The following is a 23,508-nucleotide window of genomic DNA, read 5'->3' as shown; positions in this document are numbered from 1 at the left end:
TCTTGTTGACACGGACACAGGTACTATTAATACTTCTGGGTTTGTGGCCTACAAATAGATAGAAGAAAACGTTAACATTCAGTTAGTGCTTAGCGAGAATAAGGATGCAATTCTTTTTCAGCCCAAGTTCATGGATCCTCTGAATTCTGTTCATGAGCCTCTTGGGGAGCTGTGACCCCAGGCTGAGAACCCCTGGTCTGGATACTTGAGTTTCTGTTGTTTGATTGTGTATTTTTTTCTTCAAATCTTTCTTAAGTGAGTCAGACTCGGCTCTCATTTAATCGTTAGCCACTAAGAAACCACTAATAAAGTGAGCAAGTGTCACTCCCAGGCAGGAGCACTGTGGCCCAAGACACGCAGTGCTTTCTAATTTGCAAAGCAATGGCCTCATGGGAGAGCTGGAAGGGGCCCTGGACCCTCCAGGGGTCAAGGTTATTCCATGTATGGGGGTGAATGACCTCAGGGCCTGCCAGGTCGTGGCTACCTGGGCCCGCACCTCTGTTCCAGGGTTTGCCTGTGCCCGAGTGAGCGGCCCTTGTTCATCACACGTGCACACACACACGCGCCCGCCCAGCTATACAAACAGTCCTGCAAAATGGTGACACTGGCACCACAGCACTAGAGCAGAGAAGCAGGGGCCCGGCCCCCATCTCGAGGCAGCCCTCTTCTACATCCGCCTGATTCTCTCCGGACGTGGAGGAGTCGGGAAAGGTTGGCCCAGCACATCTTCTCACCAGCTTTTCCCCCCTCAAGGGAGGCAGGTACAGTGTGAACGCTTGTCACCATTTCCCCGCTCTCACCACGCTCTTCACCCCTGACCTCCTCCTTTGGTCTCCGGCCCTGCGGCTTAGTTCAGAGCCCTCCTCTCCTTCCCATTCTCCTTTTCTGCACTACATCTGTCAAAGTAACCCTAAACTGGCTAACACATGGCGAGGATCCTGCTGAAATCCATTTGTTTACAGGAGCGGGAGAGCTCTCAGCTCTGGAGAGAACTTAGACCCAGGAGCCAGGAGCTCCTGGCCCCGACATGCGGAAAGCACTCAGTGATTGTCTGCTCAAGTGAGTTTTGGGTAAAGAACCTCAAAGTTCCCCAAAGTCTCTTCTGGGATGTCTACCTAGTCTGTCCCTTGCCTTCCTCTGATTAAACTGGCTTTTCAAGAGAAATAAAATGCTTTCAGTCAATGCTATTGGTCCTGTTTGCAGCAGTATGTCTTGCTCCCGTTTATCATGCCATTGTGTGGGGTAATTGGTTCTGGGTGTTGTGGGAGGCACTGGGGAGGAAGACGGTGAGGATGGGAAGTGGGGGTGGAATGGGGGTGCTACCCTGAGAATCGGTCATTATCTAACTAACATCGTCTCTTGGAAGGCAACCGGTGTGAGGTGGGCAGTCTGTGCAGGGTGCCTGGAGCCCACAGGGCTGCCTCTGTGTCCCCTCCCAGCCTCCAGGACGATGCTGCCCTCTAGCTCGGTAAGTTTCTGACAGGCTGTGGTCTCTGGGTTCTCCTGCCAGGTGCCCGGCTCAGTGCCACAGTGTACAGGTGGGCCACAGTCACTTATTCTGAAGGAGAATTTTATATTAAGGCAGACAGGCCCATCTTTTTTTGAAAGAAACTGCCAATAGTTGGAAATTGCTGTGTGCCAGGCACTGTGCTCAGCACTTCAACGGCATCATCTCAATTCTCCACAAGCCGCCAGAGAGCTCCTTTCAAAGTGCAAATCACATCCTGCCCCTCCCCTGCTCCAAACTGCCCAAAGGCTCCTGTCATACTTTTGTCAGGCTCCCACCATGCCCACAAGGCTGGCCAGGCGTGGCTCCTAGCTCCTACTCCAGCAGCATCTTCTCCCTCCCTTCCCCTATTCACCACACATCTTACTGCTCCTGGAACTGGCCAAGGAGGGCCTGCCACAGGGTCTTTGCACTGGTTCCTCTCCTGGCTCTGCCTAGCTCACTCCTTCACTTCATCAGACCTTCTCAAGTATCTTCTCAGAGACACCCTCACCCCATCTAAAGTACCACCTGTGTCACGCTCTGTTGTCCTCCCTGCCTTCCTTTTTAATAGCAGTCCACAAACCTAGCCATGTTATTAGAAATCTATTTGTTTATTTGTCTATTGCCTGTCTCTCCTACGTGAGGGCAGAGATCTTGTTTTGTTCACTGTCCTATTTCAACAACTAGAACAGTGCCTTCGATACAGTAACATGAATAAATATAGAGTCAATGAAAAAAAAGTGGCCAAACACTCACAAGACCCCACGATGTAAGTGCCCTTCTTACCCCCATGTTATAGATGAGAAAACTGAGGCTCAGAGAGACTCATTATTCTCAGGGTCAGGAATCTAATGACCCTGGGACCGGAAGTCAAGTTGTCTGCCTCTGGGGTCTCGATCTGAGCTGCTGTGTTGGTTCCTCTCTCTCTCTCTGCACTCATAGATGCCTGTCAACATGTCTACGTGGGAGCCCTTTTCCCCGAGACACTCCAAGAAAAAAGCATTTGATGGATGACTCTGTTTAGGAAATTGCATTTCCTTGCTGGGTGTTTGAAAGGCTTGTTAGCGTATGAAAGGCCCTGAAAAGTCCTGCAGTAAAAAAGATTGAATGGAAGTGTGTTTCCCAAACCTTTGACTGTGGAAATCTTATATTTATTTATTTGTGTGCATAACACCTATTAATATATTGCAGAACGTACCTTGGGCAATAATGGCTTTTGTCACTGTGGAGAAAAATGCAGCGTCTGATGAAGTGACCTGGGAGCCCTCTGGGTCACCTGGCATGAGGAGGTCTGAGCCAGGAGCTTCCCACCCAGCAGGAGGCACTGTGCCCAGTCACCTTCCCCAGGACTGGCATCTGAGCCTTCAGTGTCTGTTCGTCCCTGGATAAGGCCACTGTCAAGCTCAGCCCGTAAAACAAAAAGGTGCGTGGCTCCTGGTATCTTTCAGCAGCAGCCCGGCCCCAGCACGCTTTTCCGCAGGGACCTAAGGGCTGGCTCAACGTCTGCCCTTTGGTTCTCGAGCCAAGTGACCCCTGGTGTTCGTCCTGGGCCCCTTAGAGGGCAATTCCTTGTGTGTTTCTCAGGGACATCAACCCCACAAGCCTGGCCTTGCTTTCTCACTGTCTCATGTTTCCCTGTTGGAATTTTAACCTTCTAGCGGACTAGGGACACCACCTTAGCCACTTGTGTCCTCTCGGCCCCCAACTCTGTGCTGAGCCGACAGTAAGCGCCCAGATTATTCTTGTTGGCTTGAGTGTGAGGGAACCAATTATCCTGTGTGTCGCTTGGTTTGGTGCAGAGAAGGATAAATGGCGATGCTGTAAATCCCTTGATTTATTACCAAAGCCCTCCCTCTGCCCCAAGCAGAATGAAAGGATAACCCAGAGGCAGAGGAGACTGTGGGGTACAAGGCGCGGAGATGACTGGATCACTGTGTCCCCAGAGAGTCAGAGCAACTGTCACAGCCGCCGAAGGTCCATCTTCATTGGTTTTGATGGTGATTTGATGTCATTATGGATTCAGGTCTCATCTCCATCCCTGAGATCATCTGAATAACACTGTGATGAAGACGAGAAGAGAGGAGGCCAGCATCCGTGGGCAGCCTGGGTTGGACAGCATAAATCTGCGGGGGGAGCCTGGCCTTCCGGGCAGGCGGGCTCGAGCCTGAGCAGAGGCGACCAGACACAGCAGAGCGGGCAGTGCTTTCCTTCTCCAAAGTGACCATGAGAGGTGCCACGCAAGTCTCAGTCATGCTCCTCCTTGTCACTGTGTCCGACGGTGCTGTGATCACCGGGGTAAGTCATCCAACGTTCTCCATGCCCTGGGTTTGGGGAGGACATCAGAGTCTGCATGGGATGGGAGCCAGGAGGCAAACCAAGGGCGTGGGGAGGCACTTCCCAGGGTTTTCATACTAGTTAGACCTCACTCTGCTGAAGGGGATCTGCTTTTGAGAAACTGTGTGTAAATTAAATTCAATGCACAGGGAGAGCACTGAAAATTCTGAAGTTTCGACCTTTGGTCAAAAGAAGATTCCCATTGTGTAATAATGAACTCCTTCATAAAGTGGATTAGCGCCCCCTAATTTATCTTTTGTGTAATTTTGGTTTTCATATAGTCTGGTCCACATGGCAAGTGTAATTTACAAAGCAAACTGAGTTAATTAAAGGCGGTGACCTTATTTAGCGTCTATTGGGTACACTTAACCTCTGCTTTCTCTACTCTTAAGAAAGCCTGTCTTGAAACTCTTTCCCTTACAGTTTTTGTGTTTTCACTCTGTGCCCAGTTCTGATAGGAATAGGGGTGACACCGACATTTGGCTGGGTGACCTAGAAGCAAGCGTCGAATAACATAGAAATCCAGTCTCACCGTGGGCACCCTGCACCCTCGGGTGGGCACACTGTGGTATTTGAAATACCCCGATTGTGGTTCCTTCTCAGAAGTTTGACTTCACTTGGGACCCCCCACCCCCACCGACATGGGCACATGTTGTGTGATGGTGGTGGGGACAGTCTTATCAAAACAGAAAGTAATGGTTTACCTGAGAGCTTTCCAGATAAAAGCCACTAGGGAAAAAAAAAAGAGGGGAATTTACTTTTGTTTCAGCTTCCTCCAACTTTTTAAACAGAGAATGGAAATGTAGAGAAAGGCCAAACAATTCCTGGAACTGGATTAGTTTTAGTGTTCGCAGAAAGGAAAATTTCTTTCTTCTCCCTTTTAGAGGAAAAAGACTTGAGTTTCAAAGAAGAGCAAATATCAAAGGCAAGTCAATGCTCCTGAGACCCACAGCATAAATGCAACTGTCGGGGCAGAATTATACCTAATGAATGTAAACCACAGCGTGCCCTCCTATGGTGTAGTTTGGGGATCAGGAGGGTGAGAGCAGAGGAGAGAAGCCGTAGTTAGCCCACTGAGAATGGGTTCATCCTGAGTCTGGCCCCGAGGGGTGGTGGGAGACAGGTCTGCGAGATGGGAAAGTATCTTCCTAGGAAAGCCTCCAGGTTGACCCTTTGGAAAGCACAGGGAGGGGAAAGCTGGGGTACGAAATGCATGTGCGACTTGACTACTCCCTCCACGCTCTGTGCCTCGCTGCTGCCCCAAATCGACTTTTAGGAAGATGCTGGACTGCCCCCCCCATCTCCATACTCCCTGCTGCCAGGACAGTGACTGGCCCAAATTCAGGTCTAGAGGATCCCTCCTCCCAGTGGGAGGAGTCAGGTGGGGTCTACTTAGTCCTAACCCTGAGCTTTCAGAGGCCGGCTGGTATGTGAGATGTGCCCTCACCAGGCTGGAGACCGGACTGGCCAGGCGACTGCCACCCGCACCTCCCCTGGGTAGCGAGCAGTCCCAGCATCTCCCAGTTTCCTCCTGGGGCCCCCTAGCACTTTGCAGGGGTGAGGTGCGGGTTTCCTTCCAGTTTCTGCCAAGCCCCACATAGGCTCCAGACGGTGCTCTATGGCTTGTGCTAGAGAAGAACCAACCCAGATGCAGCCCTGAACTTGAACTCAGCAAAGCCGCAGCGCTTCTCGGGAAGTGGAAAGTCTGGGTGCTTCTTCAGTGTGGCCTCCCTTGAGTCTGGAGCAGTTCTGTTCTGTTTTCTCCAATCCAGGCTTTGGTTTAAAGCGGGGCTGTGTGGCTCTGCAGGTGGTACCTTCCAGAAGGTCACTCAGCCCCTGCTCTGGGAGTTCAACCCTGAGGGGTCCATCCCTCTCTGGCGGCCAGGCAGGCCAGCAGAGGAACCCCAGGGGAAACACCTGCCAAGAGGGGCTGGGTCCTCAGATGAGGCTGGGCTTATGGTGAGGGCTGAGCTGGGGGGAACTGTGGGAAGGGAGGCACCCACCCCATGCACTGCTGGGTCAGGGCTGGAGGGTCCCAGTCCACGGAAGCTCAGCACTGACCCCCTCAGGGCTTGGGCCACTGTGGCACTACCCCATCTAAGAATTCAGATTAATCCAGTTCCACCAGCATCCACTGAGCACCTACTGGTGCTAGAAATGCTCTGTCTCCTAACCTCTAGACGTGTCAAAAGAAGAGAATTTTCCTACTGAGTGGCCTCAAAGGAGCTTGGAGGTCCCTCAGATCCAGGTCGGCTGCCCTGCTGAGCTCTGAGCATCCCGCTGTGAAGGGAGCAGGGGCAACACTGCACGGCCTGGGTGTCCCGTGCTGTCTGGGTGCTGCCCTCAGCATCCCTCTCAGGGGTTTTTGGGTGTACTTTTCCTTCTGGTTTCTCTGGGGTGGGGCGCTAATGGGCACTCAGGGCCCCTTTGTCTTCCCTTGCAGGCCTGCGAGCGGGATGTGCAGTGCGGGGCCAGCACCTGCTGTGCGGTCAGCCTGTGGCTGCGTGGACTGCGGGTGTGCACCCCACTAGGACGGGAAGGAGACGAGTGCCACCCTGGCAGCCACAAGGTACTGCTCAGACTTGCTCAGGGCACCAGGCCCGTGAGACAGAGCTGGCACTGGACTGCAGTTTTCTGACCCCAATCTAATAATATCTCACTGCCTCCTTGCTTTGGGGGGCTGCCTGGGGTGCAGCGGGGTACCAGTCGCACAGCCTGTTAGACCCGGGGGCTGGATCCCAGCTCCTCCTTTGCTGAGGGGTCTTGGGCAATTAGCATGACGGCTCTGGGCCTCAGTTGCCTCAAGTACACAGTGAGAGAAATAGACGGACATTCCTGAAGTTTCCATCAGATCCATAAACTCAGATTCTGAAAGGGTCCTCAGTGCCCTTTGCTCCACAGGATCCTCCCCTCAAGAACAGGACAAAATAAGACCATAAAATGGCCTAGACTGGGCGGGGGTGAGGCTGGCCTGGCGCCTGGGGCACACACTTTAAGGAGGCTCACTCTTTTGTGCCCTAGGTGCCCAGCGCCCACAGGAGCTCCCAGCCCAGAGGCACAGGGCCGCAGGCCTTTGTTTCGGAAGGTCAGGAGGATGCAGCGGCAACTGTGGGGCCCCGGCTTGCATCACCTTCCCTGGGCTTCCTGTGGTCCAGGCGCCCTTCATGCTCCGCTGGGGAGCACGCCTGCACCCGGGAGCATCCTCCAGCAGTTGTCCTCCCCATCACGGCCCGCCTGGGGTGGGGAGGTGCAGGGAGGCAGACAAGTAGGGCAGCAGTCGTCATGGCCTTGGGGAGTGTGAGGAGGCTCAGCCACAGATCTCTGTCCCCAAAGGGAGCAACAGAGGTCATACAGGCTAATGCTGAGAACTTACTACGTGGCACTCTTCATATGAAGTGCTCTTTGCAAGTTTAAACCTCTTTAAGTTTATAGTGGAAACCTCTTTCCAACCAAATGTGGTAGGCGCTATTATTCACCCATTTTATAGATAATAGACTGAGGCACCAAGAGGCTAAATAAATTGCCAGTTGAGAATTGTCAGGCCTGGGATTTGAGCCCAGGCTGTCTGACATGACCTATGTTCCCAACCCTTCCCACTCAACCCCCTTGAGGAAACCTCAGTGGTTCAGCACTCCTTGGGTGTAAGTCACCCGGCGGGGACCTTGTCTGTCCTGTACAGCTGCATCCTTGGCACCCAACCCAGTGTCGAGAGTATAATGGATGAGCTACTAATGATACTCAGTCATGAGGGTGGGTGTGAGTGTGAGTGTGCACGTGTGCTGGGTCAGCAAGGGTGTCTGGTAGGCAGTGTGGGGGCTTGTGGGGTTTTATGGTTGGGGACAGACAGCATTGCACTGTGACTGATCACAGAGTGTCAAAGCTAGATTGCCTGGGTTCAAATCCTGGCTCCTCCACAAACTGGCTGTGTGATCTTGGCATGCTGCTTAGCTGCTCTGTGCCTCGGTTTCCTCCTCTGTTACTGCTGTGCTGGGGTGGAGGTGACATTGGCCAGGGCTGGGCTGACCAAAGTCTCCTGCCAGGAGGCCCACCTCCCTTTGATGAATGTGCCGTCCGTCTTCTCCTCTCTCCCAGGTCCCCTTCTTCGGAAAACGCCAGCACCACAGCTGCCCCTGCCTGCCCAACCTGCTGTGCTCCCGGTGCCCGGACGGCAGGTACCGCTGCTCCGTGGACTTGAAGAGCATCAACTTTTAGGAGCTTGTCTGGTTTCAGGACACCCGCTGGTTTCTGAGCACAGCCTGAAGTGGTCCTTCTTGGACTTTTATTTCTGCCACATGGCCCAGCTCCCCACCCGTGCCCCACCCCCGGCTGTCCGGTACCCATTCCCGGCACTCCCTACCTACACCCCTCCTCCCTGGCGCACACACGTGCATGCATGTAGCCACACTCCACGTGGTGCCGTGGTCCACCAGGCCCACCTGTGGGGCCCCAGCTGTGGCTGTGGTCCTGGAACTAGCCTGACTGGTGCTCTGCACTGCTCAGGCTGCCTGAGGAGTTGGAAGTAACAGGAAGAACATTCTCTCCTTTTGTCTCTGCCTGCCCCGCCCTTCCTCTCCTCAGAGGTGACCTGTCCCTCTCCCCCGCCCTGCATGTGCTCTTCTGCCTGGATCAGCAAGCTCACAGCAGGTGTGGGGAGCCAGGGAGTCAGTCAGCCTCCAGATGCCTGTGGCCTGCCCACTGGGCCAGAATTGCAGGGCCTCCGAGGCCCCTCCTAGCATGTTACCAGTTAAGAATGAAGCCCCCAGTTCCCACTGCCTCCCCATGCGATGCAAATATGGTGGTTCAGTTGAATCAGCTGTTGACAATTCAGGAGGCAACAGGGAGTTACCTTTAATAGCTCCCTCCCAAGATCAGCCCCTGAGAGCAGGTCTGTGACCCTGAGGAGGCCTTTGGCCTCTGCCCGGCTTGGGGAAGGGTGAGGAGGGTAGGGAGAGAGCAGGAAAGCCACTGATTTTGGACACAGGAGGCAGCTACCAGCCAGGACCACAGCCAGGCTGCACGGTCCCCTCACCGGATAAGGCATCTTCTCTGGAGAGCGAGGGCCGCCTGAGTTCAAAGCAGTCTGGGAGTTGTATCACAGGCCTGCACTCTCCTCTAAAACACCAGCCCTGCCCAGCACCTCACATTTGGACCCTGCCGCAGCTCGCCAGAAGCATGGTGATGCTGGAAGCCATGCACACTGATGGCTGGTTGCAGAATAAAAGCATGAACAAGGGGCGCGTGGCTGTGGTGTTCCCTCCGTGCTAATGTGGGGACTTGGGGAGGGGCTGGCCCGGGCTGTCTCCAGGTAGGAGAGGGATGTGATGGGTGTTCCTCTGCCCAGCTGGGGCAATTTTGGGGTGCAGATGGATTCAGGGCCTCTTTGAATGAAGGGTACGAGGTAGCCCAGGGGCTCTGGGTGGGGAGAGTGTGGCTTAGGTGAGTGGCTGAGTTAGAGACAAGGAATCATAAGCTGGCATCTGGGTGGGAAGACCATTAGTGAGATCAGGACGGGTTTCAGCTCCCATTTTGGCGATTTTGTCCCCTTTGCTTAGTGTCAAATACTCGATGCCACCAGATCACCACGTGTGAGAGAGTCCATATCAGGGATGGGCTGATGAGGCCCCGAGCCTGTGTCTGAACCAGGGGCTGGGAGCATCCCCTAGGTGCCAGGCTACTGGCCCACGACCCCTTCTCACCTCAATTCCTAGTCTAGGAAAATGCAAAATGAACGATGAATGTATGTTGTATCTTGTTTCTAAGAAGCCTCCAAGAAGACTGTGGTTTCTGAGGCCCGGGGGCTGCTGCCCTCCCTTCCTTGCCTTTGACCCTGTTGAAGTCCTGCCTACAGGGTGCTCGGGGCAGGCTTTACTGCAAGACCCACTCAGGCCAGGCCTGGGTTCCATGCAGGCCTTGTTCTTTGATTTTGGCTCCTTTGACCGACATTGGTGCCTGATTTGCGGACTTGTCCCCTTCTTGCAGCCCATGAGTCTCTGTGCCTCCGACTTTGAGGCTCAAGGGCTGGACATAGAGTTCCTTTCCATGTCCAGGAATCGAATTTGCCCATTCTGTCCTTTGGATCTTCAGACACCATCAGCTGCTGCCAGTTTGCTCTGGGTGCCGGGCCTTTCCCAGTCCTGCCGCCCTCTGCAAGCAGAGCCAGTCTGGTGAGGCACCGCTGCATGTTCCAGTGCAGCAGAGTGGAGAGGCGGGATGGCTGCAGGCACCAGGGGCCCCCATGGCCAGTGAGCACTGACACGCCGCCTACGGCCGCCCTCTCCATCCCCACCAGGGGCTGGCCGATCTGCAGAGCCTCTCCTTTATTCTGACTGGATCAATTCTCATTTTTTTTAATGTCAGAATTTTGAGAAATGGATAACTGGTCTCTGCCCCAGTTCCCTGCTGTTTTTTTTCTGAAGACTGAAGAGAACATAGGGGAGGCTAAGAAAAGTTTGTGAGAATTCTTTATATTCAGGGATCTATTCTTCATAAATATAGTTAGAAAAATAAACTAGTTATAAGAATAATATACCCATAATGAGAACGTATTCTAGAAGAATTAAATTAAATTAGAGTTAGGTGAAACGGATACCCTTCCAAGAGGTGGGTCCCTTTAGTGGTAGCCCGACAGCCCCGTATTTGGGCCAACTGGTGGAGTCTGGTGCAATCTAGTGGCAGAAATGGGGATGGCATAGACAAGCCAAGGTGGAAAAGATGGAAGCGTCAGAGAGATGCAACCTTTCAAAGCAGACGAGGAACAACTCCTCAGACATCCTTAGTGTCCGGTTCAGTCAGAGGCTTAGAGGGGTAATGCTTCCACCTGTGGAAAGAGGCTTGTCACTCTAAGGACACAGGATAAATGATTAGGAAAGTAAAGGTGGGTGGGTGTCGAAGGAGAACAATTGGTTGCCTGTCCCCCATCCCCCACCCCACCGTCCCCATCCCCGGACCATCTGTGTGCACAGCATGGGAAGAGCTGCCCCTCTCCCCAGATCTCTATTTTCTCTGCTGGGCATGGTGGTTAGTGCTTCTTCCATTCTCCTAGTATCAAGTCTGAAGCTCAAGGGTGATCTAGATTCTTCTCTCTCCTGCTGTGCCTTCTCCCTGAGTTCCTTGTCAGCTGGTCCCCCAGCTCTGTTTCTTTTACCTCCTAAACGTCTCTCAACCTGTCCGTCCTCCTTGCAGCCATGGCTGTGTCTGAGCGCTCAATCGGCCCAGTCTGGTCTGCAGTAACTGCTTCCCACCTGTTCTCTCGACCTCCACTTTCCCTTTAAAATCCACCCCTGCATGTTCACCAGTCATCCTTCTAGGCAACACATTTGTCCACGTCTTTCCTCATTAAAAATTCTCCAATAGCTTATTTACAAAACCGAAACAGACTCACAGACATAGAAAACAAACCTGTGGTTACTGGGGGTGGGTAAGGGGAGGGGAAGGGGGCTGGAGGAATAAACTGGGAGTTTGGGATTTGCAATACTACTATGTATAAAATGGATAAACAGCAAAATCCTACTGTATAGCACAGGGAACTCTATTCAATACCTTGTAATAGCCTATAATGAAAAAGAATATGAAAAGGATGTAAATCGACTATACTTCAATTAAAAAAAATTCTCCAATGGCTTCTCAGCTCCCAGGGAGATAGCCAAGCCCTGGCAGGAAGCAGAAAGCCCCTTGTGGTCCAGCCCTGCCAGCATTTCTCTGCTTCTCCCACCAGGCTTCCCGGCTTCCGGGCCATCTCAGTTTGGGGAGGATGCCACGTGTGTCTTTGCCCAGGCTGTCCCCTCTGTGGGGAATGCTCTGCTTCCCTCTGATGTCTGGTGGCTTTGAGACATTCTTCAGATCAACTCAAATGCATCCCCCACCTCCACCCACATCCATCAACTTAGAGTCACCTGGGACACAGCTCAGGCCCGAGTAGGCTCTTGCTCTTAGGAAGCACCCATGTCTGGGTCAGCCTCTACTGTGGGAGAAGGAAGGGCAGTGTCTGAGTCCCCAGGGTTGAATGGTGGGTGCTGGGGCTGGAACAATGCACAGCCAGAGGCCGGAGACTCTGGGGCGCTGGCCCTGAGTAGAAATAAGGGTGAAATAGGACCCACTCCTGGTTCCAGCCCTGGTCGGAGGTGTCCCCAGCCTCAGAAGTGCAAAGCCATAGAGTCACTGTGGAGAACAACTTTAGGGTGGGCAAAGACTCAGCTTCCCCTTCGGCCCCCTGAGGTCCCTCTTGACCTCTGTAAGCTGCCACTGAGGCCTTCCATTCAAAGTTTATAAGGAAAGGGCCCCATGGGAGCTTGCAACTGGTCACCAGCCTGAGATAACAGTGTGTGGGCCTCAGGAGGATCCCTGGGCCCAGGCTGCGGGAGGGGTGCAATTTATGGCCCTGCATCCAGAAGATTCTTTCTTGTCTCAGCCCTTGCCTACTTGGCTCGGCTGCCCATGGGCCATAAGGACATTTGTTTCATTTAAATATTAGTGCAACTTGGAGGAAAAACATGGGTGTGGTTTTGAAAAGGAATCAGAGCCCCCGCAGCATCTCGCCTCATCCTGTGGCAGGAGAAAACTCCCAGCCCAGCGAGGACGGAGGGGCGTTTATTTCGGGGCTGAGGCTTAGTAAGGAGGATTAACTGTGTCCAAGCTGAGAGCAACGCTGATGAGTAAGAAACCGTGGGCACAGCTCTGACGGAGACCAGTCATAGACGAGCCCGTGAGATTCTGTCACGAAACTAAGCCCCGAAGGCCAAGTAAACAAGTATGTCGAGTGGCAGCTTGACGTTTTCTTGTCATTTTGCTTGTCTGGCAAATCTCATTAGCAGCAAAGTTCCTTTGCTACTGGGTTAGCACAGTGGTTAACAGCACAGACAGTGCCAATTTGAACCCTGGGCGGGGTGCTTATAAGATAGGGACTGTGGGCAAGTTACTAAACCTGTCTATCTAAGTTTCCCCATCTATAAAATGATACAACAACAACAACAACAACAATAATAATAATGTAACCAAGTAGGACCCTGTGGGGCCTTCCCGGGGCAGACCCCCCTGCCCCCCTGTCCTCTGCCTGCCTCTTGTTTGTAGACCCTCCTAGGTCTTCCCTGAGTTCCAAAGAATACAGTTAATCAGAGATGTGAGAAAATGCAGAAACAAAGGAAAACAGTCAAGCAAGACAAAATAATGAGAGTTCAGCCGTTAAACAAAGCCAGGGACTTTTAGTTCTTCCTTAGGGGCTATAGATAATGTCCCGAGCCATGTCCTTTGAGCTGTTTTTCAGATATTGAAACCCCCACTGGGTGGAAGAAGTTATCTGTACGTTGCCCACAAGCACGGAGACCCCAGACCAGATGGAACCTGAGGGTTGACGATGTTGACTCCGGAATACCTCACCACCAGCCAATCAGAAGAAGGTCCATGAGCTAATCCCGTAACCCGCAACCCCCTCCTTCACTCTGTCTTTAAAAAGCCTTCCCTGAAAGCCACCGGGGAGTTTGAGCCTTTTGAGCCTTAGCTTCCTGGACTCCTTGCTTGGCGCCCTGCAACACACGCTGCACCTTCCTTCACCACGACCCGGTGTCAGTCAGCTTTACTGTGCATGGGCAAGAAGAGCCAAGTTTGGTTCGGTAACAATAGTACCTACCTCTCAGGGTTGCAGTGAGGACTAAATGTTAGTGCATGCAAAGTGCTAAGGACGGCCCTGGCATGTGGAAGCACCATGGGAATGTTTTATACTTGTTTTGTTTATCTATGAAGACGTCTTGGACCATCAGCCCTGGGATCTGTCTGCCCGGCTCACTAAGCCAGCGTCACCTGGGGTCTCGCCTCAGTGGGGCAAACGAATAAAACTGCCAAGAAGAAACAAAAATCTGTTCTTAAACGCACTTCATTTTCCCAGAATTCGAACATGGTAGGAAGAAATCCCAGTTTGTCCAGATTGTGCGCCATTATTATTAAGAAGTTTAGAAGCACAGGTTTATGTAGGCAAAACTCAGTAACATTCCTTTTGGGAAACAGATACACGAATCTTATCTAAGAGCTTCTTAATGCCTTGCTGAAACACATGACTCACTGTTTCCAAGTAAAATGGAATGTTTGCTCAATATGGGCTATGATCTTAATACTGCGTTATTCAATTTTTTTTCCCCTAGAAAAAGCATAAGGAGAGTGGGCTCTGAATTCTCTCCTGGCTCTTCTCAAATTGTGTTCAGATTAAACCTGCCAAAGCATGTGGGTCCCCTGAGACAGGCATGGCTGTAGCTGGAGGCTGCCCGCCCCCAGTGCTAGGAAATGTCATTTATCCTGTAGACCTGCGTTTCCCAAACTTCCGTGTACATGAAAGCCCAAAGGATGATGCTAAAATGCGGATTCCTGGGTTACCTCCGGAGACTCAGGTTCTGCTGGGCCATTAACAAGCCCCCCTCCAGCCGTGACTGAGGCAGGCGGTCCCTGCACCTCCACCCCCAGAGAAACACTGCCCTACCCCGTCACCTCAACCCCTGGAGGAAATAAACATATAATGGAAATTCCCCTCCCCCTGCCCCCGGGGACAGAGAAACTAGTTTCCATTAGGAAAAGCTCCAGTGCAGTTAGAGTGTGGTCTTAATATTAAAACAAGGGCAGGCAAGATAGGAGAGAAGTCAGGGAGAAGGAGGGTGGGGGCTGGGCCTGGGTCTGCGTCCTTCCAGAGTTAGGTTTCAAAGTGAGTGTGGCTGTTCCGGGGAAAACCTCAGTCACTGAAGCGGCAAAGGGGGAAGAGGAACACAAAGAGAGGGGCGACTGTGGAGGAGAGAGGGGAGGCCCCCCGAGGGGCTGTAATTTCCGCTCACTTGAAAGCCACCAGCTGGGCCCCCACCTGGATGCTGAGAGCCCTGCAGGTGAGGAGGCGGCACTGGCTGCCCTGAGGCCCCACCAGGAGGCAAGCACGTGTCCTACCCATGCTCCAGGCCCCCATCTGGGGTCCAGCTGAGGAGAGACCCAGATGGAGCCATCAAATGGGATGCTTGGTGTCAGCAGGGGGTGTTAGGGAGCCAGGGCAGCAGAAATGGGGCCCAGGCCCCTCGGCTTAGGGCTGTCCCACCCCTGGAGCCTGCTGGGGTGGGTCTCTTGGCAAGGAGACCCCGGGCAGAGGCAGCCCGCAGCTCACTCCCAGGTGAGGCCAGGCCCATCAAACATCTGAGAGCCTTCGGTCGGTCGGGACGGCCATACGCGCTCTCACTAGCCTCCAGGGAGGGACCCTGAGAAAGGGCCCAGGTGAGGCTCTGTAAAGTGGGATCAAAGGGAGGAACCCGGCATTGACTCTGGGAACCAAGCTCTTAGAAGGATTTGGCTGTCAGAGTGCAGGGTGGACCCGGCGGGCTCCAGGGCCCTAACTGACTCCCGGGCAGCTGTGAGGTCACTGAGTGGCCCTCTGCCTGTGGTCTGCTCTCAGGCTAGTCCTTCCTTCCTCTACTTAGGGCCTGTGAGCACCTCTGATCGTGGAAAGGCTGCCTGTGGCCACCACACACCGGGGCAGCCTGCACCCTCCTAGGAGCCCTGGGCTGTGGGAGACTCACGGAGACTGCAAAGCTGTGGGCCAGGAGGGCCTTCGCTGGTTGCCCCAGAGATACCTTGAGCCCTCGGGGAGCTCGGGACAATCAGAAATCGGGCAATATGCAGCCCCCCAGCATCTCCCATCCTCCTTCTCTGACACTGCCCTCCCCATCTCCCAGCTGCCTTCTCCCCTCTATGGGGTGCTCAGTCCTCTCCCTGCCCTTCTGTTTAGTGGTCCAGTTCCTCCTGGTGGCACAGTGACCAAAGGTTCAGATTCTTAGCTCAGCTCCCTGAGGGATCAGAATCTGTGCCTCTGATATGGGGGGACAGTAACTCCTGCCGCCTCACTGGGGTTGTCATGAGTGTACCCCCACAGCAGTGCTGACCTTATCCTCCCTGCTGGTGGGCATCACCTGGGGATACTTGTTAGGTACCCAGAGTCCTGTGCTCTATCCCAGAGCTGCTGGATCTGAATTCCTGGAAAGGGAGGCCTGGAAAGCTGGGGTTTTAGTAGCTTGAAATACATTGGAAAGGGATTAAGCAAGGAGACCCCAGCGACTCCCTGCTCTCGATTTGGTCCTGACTCTGCCCACCGCTTACTAGCTGGAGGACCCCAGGGGAGCAGCTTCTTTAACCTCAATTTCCTCCCGGGTGAAAGGATTTTCCCACTAGGACTTCCCCCACAGGGTTGCTGGGGGCTGGAAGGAGATGGTGTAAAACCTGGGCATAGTGAACGTGAACTCTGATTACTGCATGAGCCCGGGCACTGACCATGCTCTGGAGTCTGACAGATGAATTTTCCTCCTGTTTACATAAAATATGTTCTGTCTCCCTTCAATAAAGGATGGTGTCTGCACCAATCAATCACCAAAGAGCAAGTATAGAAACTAGACGGTGAACTTAGTCAGGGTGGAATGAAACAGCCTGTGCCCACTCCTTCCTCTGACCCGTCGTGAAACGGGCCAGGTGGGAGTGAGGCTTCGTCCCCTGCCTTTAGGGAGGAAGCAGGTTGGAGCCACTCAGAGACCTTCCCTCCCAGTCCATGACTGCCGTCTTTTTTTTTTTAACACCACCCCAAATAGCCCCACCCAGGACTTTAGTGCCCAGTGCAGCCCCCTTTGTTCCATAAACCACCCCCTGGAGTCAGTCTGTTCAGTTCAAGGTGAAGATTTTAACTCGGGCTATTTATAATTCCCGCGATGGAGTGGGTGTCAGTTTCAAAGCAGTCATGCCAGATGTCGACTTGGAAGCTGAGAGGGAGACAAGCATTATTATAAATTAATGTTGCCAGTGATTAATATTTGATATTTTTAACACACATTCATCTCGGAGGGAAAAATCCTTTTTAATTAGTGTGGCCAGAAATTGTGCAGTCCTCCCATTGAGGAGGGGTTACCAAAAATCCTCTAGGGTAGCTTCAGGCAAAGATCTGAGTGACAGAAGAAAAGAAGTGAGCTCTGAAGTCGGATTCTCTGTAGTCCTGCCCCTTCAGGTGGATTCTGCCAGATTTGGGCAGAATCTGCACTTCCCTCTTTCAGCCCATCCTTTCTCCTCTATGCCTCCTGATCCAGCTCTGAGCTGGTCCAGGATGGAGAAGCCACTGATTGTTTCCATCGTGGCCTGGGAGTCAGAGTCTTCTGGGCTCTGCCAGTGAGTGAAGTGCCTCATCCTGGAGACCAACATTGGGCGGGGGGCTTGCCTGCAGGCCTGTCTGATTTCGTCTGCACAGAGTAAAAATAAAGAGTTGCCTTTATTTAAAAGTTGGTATATTACCCCCAAAGCCGCATTTCCTGTATTTCTTAGAAAATGGAAAGTCCTGGAGTCCCTGGATTGGGTCCCCACAGTGGCGCTAGCTGGGAGTTGTGGCAGCCGACTGTTGGTGGTAGTTCAGACACACCTGAACCCATCGGTTGTTGGGGTGTCCACCACACCTGCCTCAGAGCGGCCACCAGGTGGCTGGGCTTTGCATCAGACCTGCAGATAATTTGCTTGGTCTACATCATGTTGGCATGCGTCATGGGTAAAATTTTTGGAAAGGAATTAAATTAATTGTGTATTTCTATTTTTTTGATATTTACTTTAAAAATTAGAATTGGAAACACAAACCCCAGTATCACAGAGGCTCATACTATGTTCCATGCTTAACCTGTAATTTGGTCAAAACAGGGACTCTTTGGTAGAATCTCCAGAAGATCATTTTTCCTCGCACTGTCTCCCTTACTCTTCTGCATCACCTGCCTGGTTCCTGTGGGCATCTGAGCGCTCTCGTCTTACCTAGTGTTGCTAATCATCAGCTTTCTCATCTATTAAGTGAGGGCCAAGCTGGGTGGAGTAGAAAGATTGCAGGTTTTGGAGTCAAAGTGGTCCTGTATTGAAGTTCTGGCACCACCATATTCTGATCCAGGAGCTGGGTATGTGACTTAATCTCATTAAGGTTTATTTTTCTCCTTTATAAAATATGAGTGATGATATCCACTGTATGTTTTTGGTGGTGATTAGAAGTGAGGGAATAATGACAAGAGCTTGCATTTATTGAATGCCAACCTTACACGGCCTCACTGATCATCACAGAAACCCCACGAGGTGGAAGATGCTTGCAGATGAGGACCATAAGGCTGGGAGGAGTGGCAATCACATGACAAAGGGCAAATCTGGGGTACCTGACTGACATACAGCGGGTGCTCAGGGACTGAGGGCTGTGTCATAGACACTGCTAAGGTCTCCTCCAGTACTGGAAACTCCAGTGACTCAGACTCTGGGCCTTTCCCTTTTCACGGTGGTGCAGGTCCCTGGGGAACCATGCCAGGGAGGGGTTAGTCTTCCAGACGTTCAGAGAGAGGATGTAACATGTGAAGTTGTCCATCTTTTATATTGTGAGTTTTAAAGAGAAGTATGTTACTTTTTATATTTGGTTCACAAGAGTGTATTTCTCTTTATTTACAAGTAAACTTTAATTTTTTTATTGTGGGAAAATATACATAACATGAAAGTTACCATTTTAGCCATTTTAAGCGTACATTTCGGTGACGTTAAGTAGATTCACATTGCTGTGCAGGCATCACTACCACCCATCTCCAGAACTCTTTTCATCTTGCAAAGCTGAAAAGTCTATACCCATTAAACAATAACTCCCCATTTCTCTCCTCCCCCCAGATCCTGGCAACTCCCATTCTAATTTCTGTCTTTGTGAATCTGACCACTCTAAGTACCCCCTATAAGTGGAAATTATACAATATTTGTCCTTTTGAGATTGGCTTATTTCACTTGTCATGATATCTTCAAGATTCATCCATATGTCATGTGTCAAGGTTTCCTTCCTTTTTAAGGCTGAGTAATATTCCATTGTTTGTATATATCACATTGTGTTTATCCACGTATCCATCTACAGATAGAAGCTTAGGTTGGTTCCACCTTTTGGTTACTGTGAATAATGCTGCTGTGAACGTGAGTGCAGAAACATCTTTTTGAGATTTTTCTTTCAATTATTTTGGGTATATACTCAGAAGTGAAATTGCTGGATCATATGGTAATTCTGTATTTAATTTTTTGAGGAATCGCCACACTGATTTCCATAGTGGCTGCATCATTTTACATTCTTGCCAGCAATACTCAAGCATTCCAATTTCTCTGTATCATTGCCAGCATTTGTTCTTTTCTCTTCTTTTCTTTTGTTTATTTGATAGCAGCCATCCTTCTGGGTACTGGGTGAGCGGACATCTCATTGTGGTTTGATTTGCATTTCCCTAATGATTAATGATGTTGAGCGTATTTTCATTTGTTTTCTGGTCCATTTGTACACCTTCTCTGGAGAAATATCTCTTCACGTCCTTTGCCCATTTTGTAATCTGATTACTTGTTTTTGTGTGTGTGTGTTTTGTTTAGTTGCAGGAATTCTTTATATACTCTGCAAGTTAACCCCTTATCAGACATTTGGTATGCAAATATTTTCTCCCATTCCATGGATTGCATCTTCACCCTGCTGGCAGTGCCCTAATACAAAAAGTTTTTTTGTTTTGTTGTAGTCTAATTTATCTGTTTACCTGTGCTTTTGGCATCATATCCAAGAAATCATTGTCAAATCCAATGTCACGAAGCTTTTGAAACTGAAATTTTGGATCAAGTTCTCCTTCCCAAAAATTTAGTTACTCTTTAAAACTGTATTCACAAAGCAAACATTCATGAGCTCAAGATGCGTGACAGTGATGCTGTTCCAGTGCCTGCAGTGGCCTTGTGTTCTCCATGTCCACCTTTATTGTCCCCTTTTAGCACCGCTTTGTCCGGTCATGATGGGCAGACATCTTGTGAAGCTGAAGGCACAGTTGGAAGGGACTTCATTTCTACCAGAGAAACGTCCTATCCCTTTCTTCTCTTCCATCTCACTTTTCCTCCTCTTTTCAACTCCCTACTTGAACAACAGCCCCAGATGAGGTTTAGAACCAGGCTGCCAGACCCACTTCCTGCAGCCTTAGCTGAATGGCTTTCCTCTGGAGCAGAGCCCTGGGCACTGAGTAGCCAGCTCTGTTGCTGCTTGGTTTCCATCTTCTTCCTTCTGGATGTGCTGAATGTCATTTATAAATATGGAATTTATTTGGAGAGGTCTTTGGATGATCTCATCTTTAAAACCTTTTACATTTAAAATAATCTCAAATTTATAGAAATAGTTAAAAGAATTCCTGATAGCTTCACCCAGATATCCCAAATGCTGACACCTGACCACACCTGCTTTATTCTTTTTGTCTCTAAATATATATATATATATATATATATATATACACACACATACACACATATATATATATTTTCTGATCTGTTGGAAAGTAAGTTGCAGACACAATACTCCTTTACTTCAGTATATCTCCCCAAATCAAGGATATTTTCTTATAATTATTAAAATCTAGATAGTTCAAATATCAAAGCCAGGAAATTGACATCAATACAATATTGTTACTTAATTTTTGACCACATCCTCCTCCCTAACTGTTTAGTGATTCCTAAAAACTATAAAGCAAAACAAGGTCTCAGGAGGTGTGACGCAGTGATCTAGAGACCTGGTTTGCCAGTGGCCTGTAGCTGGTATCGGAGCTGGGGGGTTGCCTCCACTCGTCCCCACGTGCTCTCTCCCACCCTGTGCAGGAAGCTGGAATGGGCTTCCCCACTGCTGTTTCCCATAACTTAACTAGCAATGTGCTCTCCTGGGTGTGCAGGGTCGGAAGGTGGGATCTCCAAACCCACTCTTCCCCCAGGGGACCTGACAGTTCCCTGAGGCACTGGGCAGAGGCTCCCAGGGCTCAGATTGCTTGATGCAGAACAAAGAGAGGCTAGGTTAGGAGGCTGGGGGCTGATCTCCCCCCAAATTTCTGCTGACCCCGGCTGGAGGACCGGCCAGTATATCACTCACAAGGATCACTTTGGGGGCAGGAGGGAAGAAAGGTGGGGACTTACAAATGTGTCGTGCAGCCTTCTGACATGTTTTCCAGGTCTCTACCCTCCTGAGGTCTCTCCCAGTTGAGTGATTGCTGGTCCTCTGTCCTGCGTTAGAGACCCCAGGACCCTTCTCACCTTCTTCAGCCTGAGGCTTGTCGAGTGTGGCCGCAGTGTGGTCATCTTTGCTGAGCGGTAGGATGTTGGTGCTGGGAGAGTTATGTGGTCAAACTGAGAGGCTACACCGTCAAGAATCAAACCGACCCCGTTGCAATCCCAGCTCTGTTTGTTATTGGCCGAGTGACTTGGAAAATCCAGCTTTCTAAGCTCCCATCTGCTCATCTGTTAAATGGAGATTTTTTTTTTAAAGGAGTAAGTGCACTGTGTCTGACACTAAGAAAGAATACGATACATGATACAGGCTTTTCGTGTGGCTGAATAATATTTTGAAGTACTGATTTATGATTTAAAAAAGAAAAAACTCTCTCATTTTCTCCTTTGTCTTTTCCTCCGGAAAGGAAAAGCCAGCTCTGCCTTTCTTTGCCCCGGGGAAGGCGCGGGCAGGGCAGAAAGCAGAAGGGACCTGGAGGGGTTCCAGGGAAGGACGCGTTTCCCGAAGCCCTGGGAGAACCTGGGGCTCCTCAGAGGTTGTAGAAGGCAGAGGCAGGGGACTCAGGCAGATTTTGAGTGGCAGGAACCTGGATCCTGCTTCCCAATGGTGGCCCAGGGAGGTGGCAAGACCAGAGAGGGGTGGCCATGTGGCCTGTCTGGGGCAGCATGACTGAGGCAGTTTCCAGAAGGCTGGGTTGGCTCAGATGAGACATGGAGGAAACAGGGGCCCAGGCAGGGACAAGGGAGGACCACCAGGCACCTTGCTGAAACTCGGCCAGCTGGAGGGTCACCTGTGCTCTGGGGGGCACTGTGCACAAATGGCTAAGTTTAATTTGGCCCCCAGTCTGGAGGGCTGAGGGCACAATGGAGAAATTCAGTTGATTTATAGAATGAAAAAAGAACTGATGCTTTGGACACATCTGAGATTCACACCAGCTCTGTGAGCTTGTAAATCCCACTTTTCACAGTTGAGGGAGGGAGGCTGTGGAATGTGTGAAATGCTCAAGGTCACACCACTGTTAGAAGGTCTAACAAATGGTAGTGCTTGACTCTGTTATCTTTGACCCTCATATGACCTTCTCAGTGTCATTGTCTCCACAGAAGAGGAAACTGAGGCACTGAGAAGTAAAAGGACTTGTTCAAGTTCACACCACCACGTGGCCGGCCCAGGATTCAAGCCCAGGATGGTCACACATACACTTTGCGGAAACCAGGCACCCCTGCCAACGGGTTCACGCAGAGGAGGCGTCTGTGTGTGCCTTTGGATCCCAGCAGGGCCACATACAGAGCCAATCTGTCCTGACCCAACTGTGGGCTCCCTGGGCGTGGAGATGACACCAGCTCCACATCTCGTCCGATGTGAGCGTGTAGGAGATGCTCAGAAAGCGAGCTGAGTTGCCTTTGTTGCTGCTCATGTCTGAGTGGAGGTCACAAGGTTGGGTATCCGGGACAGGTTGTCCCTGGATACCCACTTGATTTAGTTTTAGCCACTTTGGTGGGTCAGTTCCCAGACTCAAAGAATTCAGACCAAGGGGAGTCGTCGCCACCTGGCTCTGGGTAACCAGTGATGAAATCTTATCGGGGCTTTCCTGAAAGCTGTTTGCAGTTTTTGGCCTGCTTCCTGGGGATAAACAGTCCTAACACCCTGTGCAGTCTGGGGCAGCCTTCCTGATAGCGTGCACTTCAATGCCGTTAGAATGATCCCAATCTTGTGAATAAACACAGAGAAACCAGTGCCTTGGTTCTTGGCTTTGAGGGTCACCTCCGGCGGAGGAGGGGGCTGAGCCTGACTTCCAAGGCTCATTGTCTGGGAGTGTTTGCTGCTGGGTCAGGCTGGGCCACTGGTGGCATGGAGCGCGCTGGAACAGCCCTCCCGCCTGATGAGCTGACCCCGCGGGTCCCAACCCCAGATGCTGTGGATGGGCCCACTGCTTAGCGGTACGGCTGTCCTGAGGGGTGGCCAGAGGTTGGGAGGAGTGAATTAGAAGCAGAGCTGCCCAGGACATGACATGGCAAACTCATGAACTTCCCATAGCTGGCCAGACCCCGTGGTACAGTTTAGTGCATCAGACCAGGCGTCTCGTGGCAGTCCAAGCCCTTCTTCCTTACAGGCCAGCCCTCTAACCTCTCTAGGCCTCCATCTCCTTACCTGCAAGACATAATAAAGATGCAGCCTGCTAGTCCTCGAGAGGGGTGGGAAGGCCAGTCATTCATTCATTCATTTATTTTTTTAAACCACACAAATACATTGTCTTACATTTCTATATATCAGGAGTCCAGTATGGGTTTTCCAACTACAAATCAAAATGTCCTGACAATACCAATTCCAAGAATCCAAAGCAGCAGAACTCCCCATTACTGCCGGTGGGAACATAAAATGGTGCCACTACGGGAAAGACAGTTTGGTGGTTTCTCACGAAGCTGAGCAATCCATGTGCGGACAATTGTGCTCCTCGGTTTTTACCTAACTTACTTATTTCTGTAAGTTTTGCCCATGTGTTGCTTTTATTTTAAAATTAAAATTTTTTTTTGTTTTTTAAATTCAATTTTTCTGGGGGGAAGGTAATTAAGTATATATTTTATTTTCTTCTTCTTATTTTTAAATGGAAGTACTGGGGACTGAACCCAGGGCCTCACATATG

At 51.0% G+C, this 23,508-nt stretch overlaps 1 protein-coding gene across 1 annotated transcript; it reads left to right on the top strand.

The window, feature by feature from the left end:
* Positions 1-3,392: 3,392 nt before the first annotated feature.
* PROK1 (prokineticin 1) lies at positions 3,393-9,046 on the top strand. The gene is made up of 3 exons (XM_006197437.3): positions 3,393-3,784; positions 6,267-6,392; positions 7,916-9,046. Exons 1-3 carry the CDS (start codon positions 3,713-3,715, stop codon positions 8,033-8,035), a joined length of 318 nt encoding a protein of 105 aa, XP_006197499.2. The 5' UTR covers positions 3,393-3,712; the 3' UTR covers positions 8,036-9,046.
* Positions 9,047-23,508: the final 14,462 nt, after the last annotated feature.

The sequence above is a fragment of the Vicugna pacos genome, chromosome 9 (assembly GCF_048564905.1).
Source record: "Vicugna pacos chromosome 9, VicPac4, whole genome shotgun sequence".
Taxonomy (NCBI): domain Eukaryota; kingdom Metazoa; phylum Chordata; class Mammalia; order Artiodactyla; family Camelidae; genus Vicugna; species Vicugna pacos.
Note: the sequence above shows the minus strand (reverse complement) of the source record. Positions and strands in the feature narration are given on the sequence as shown.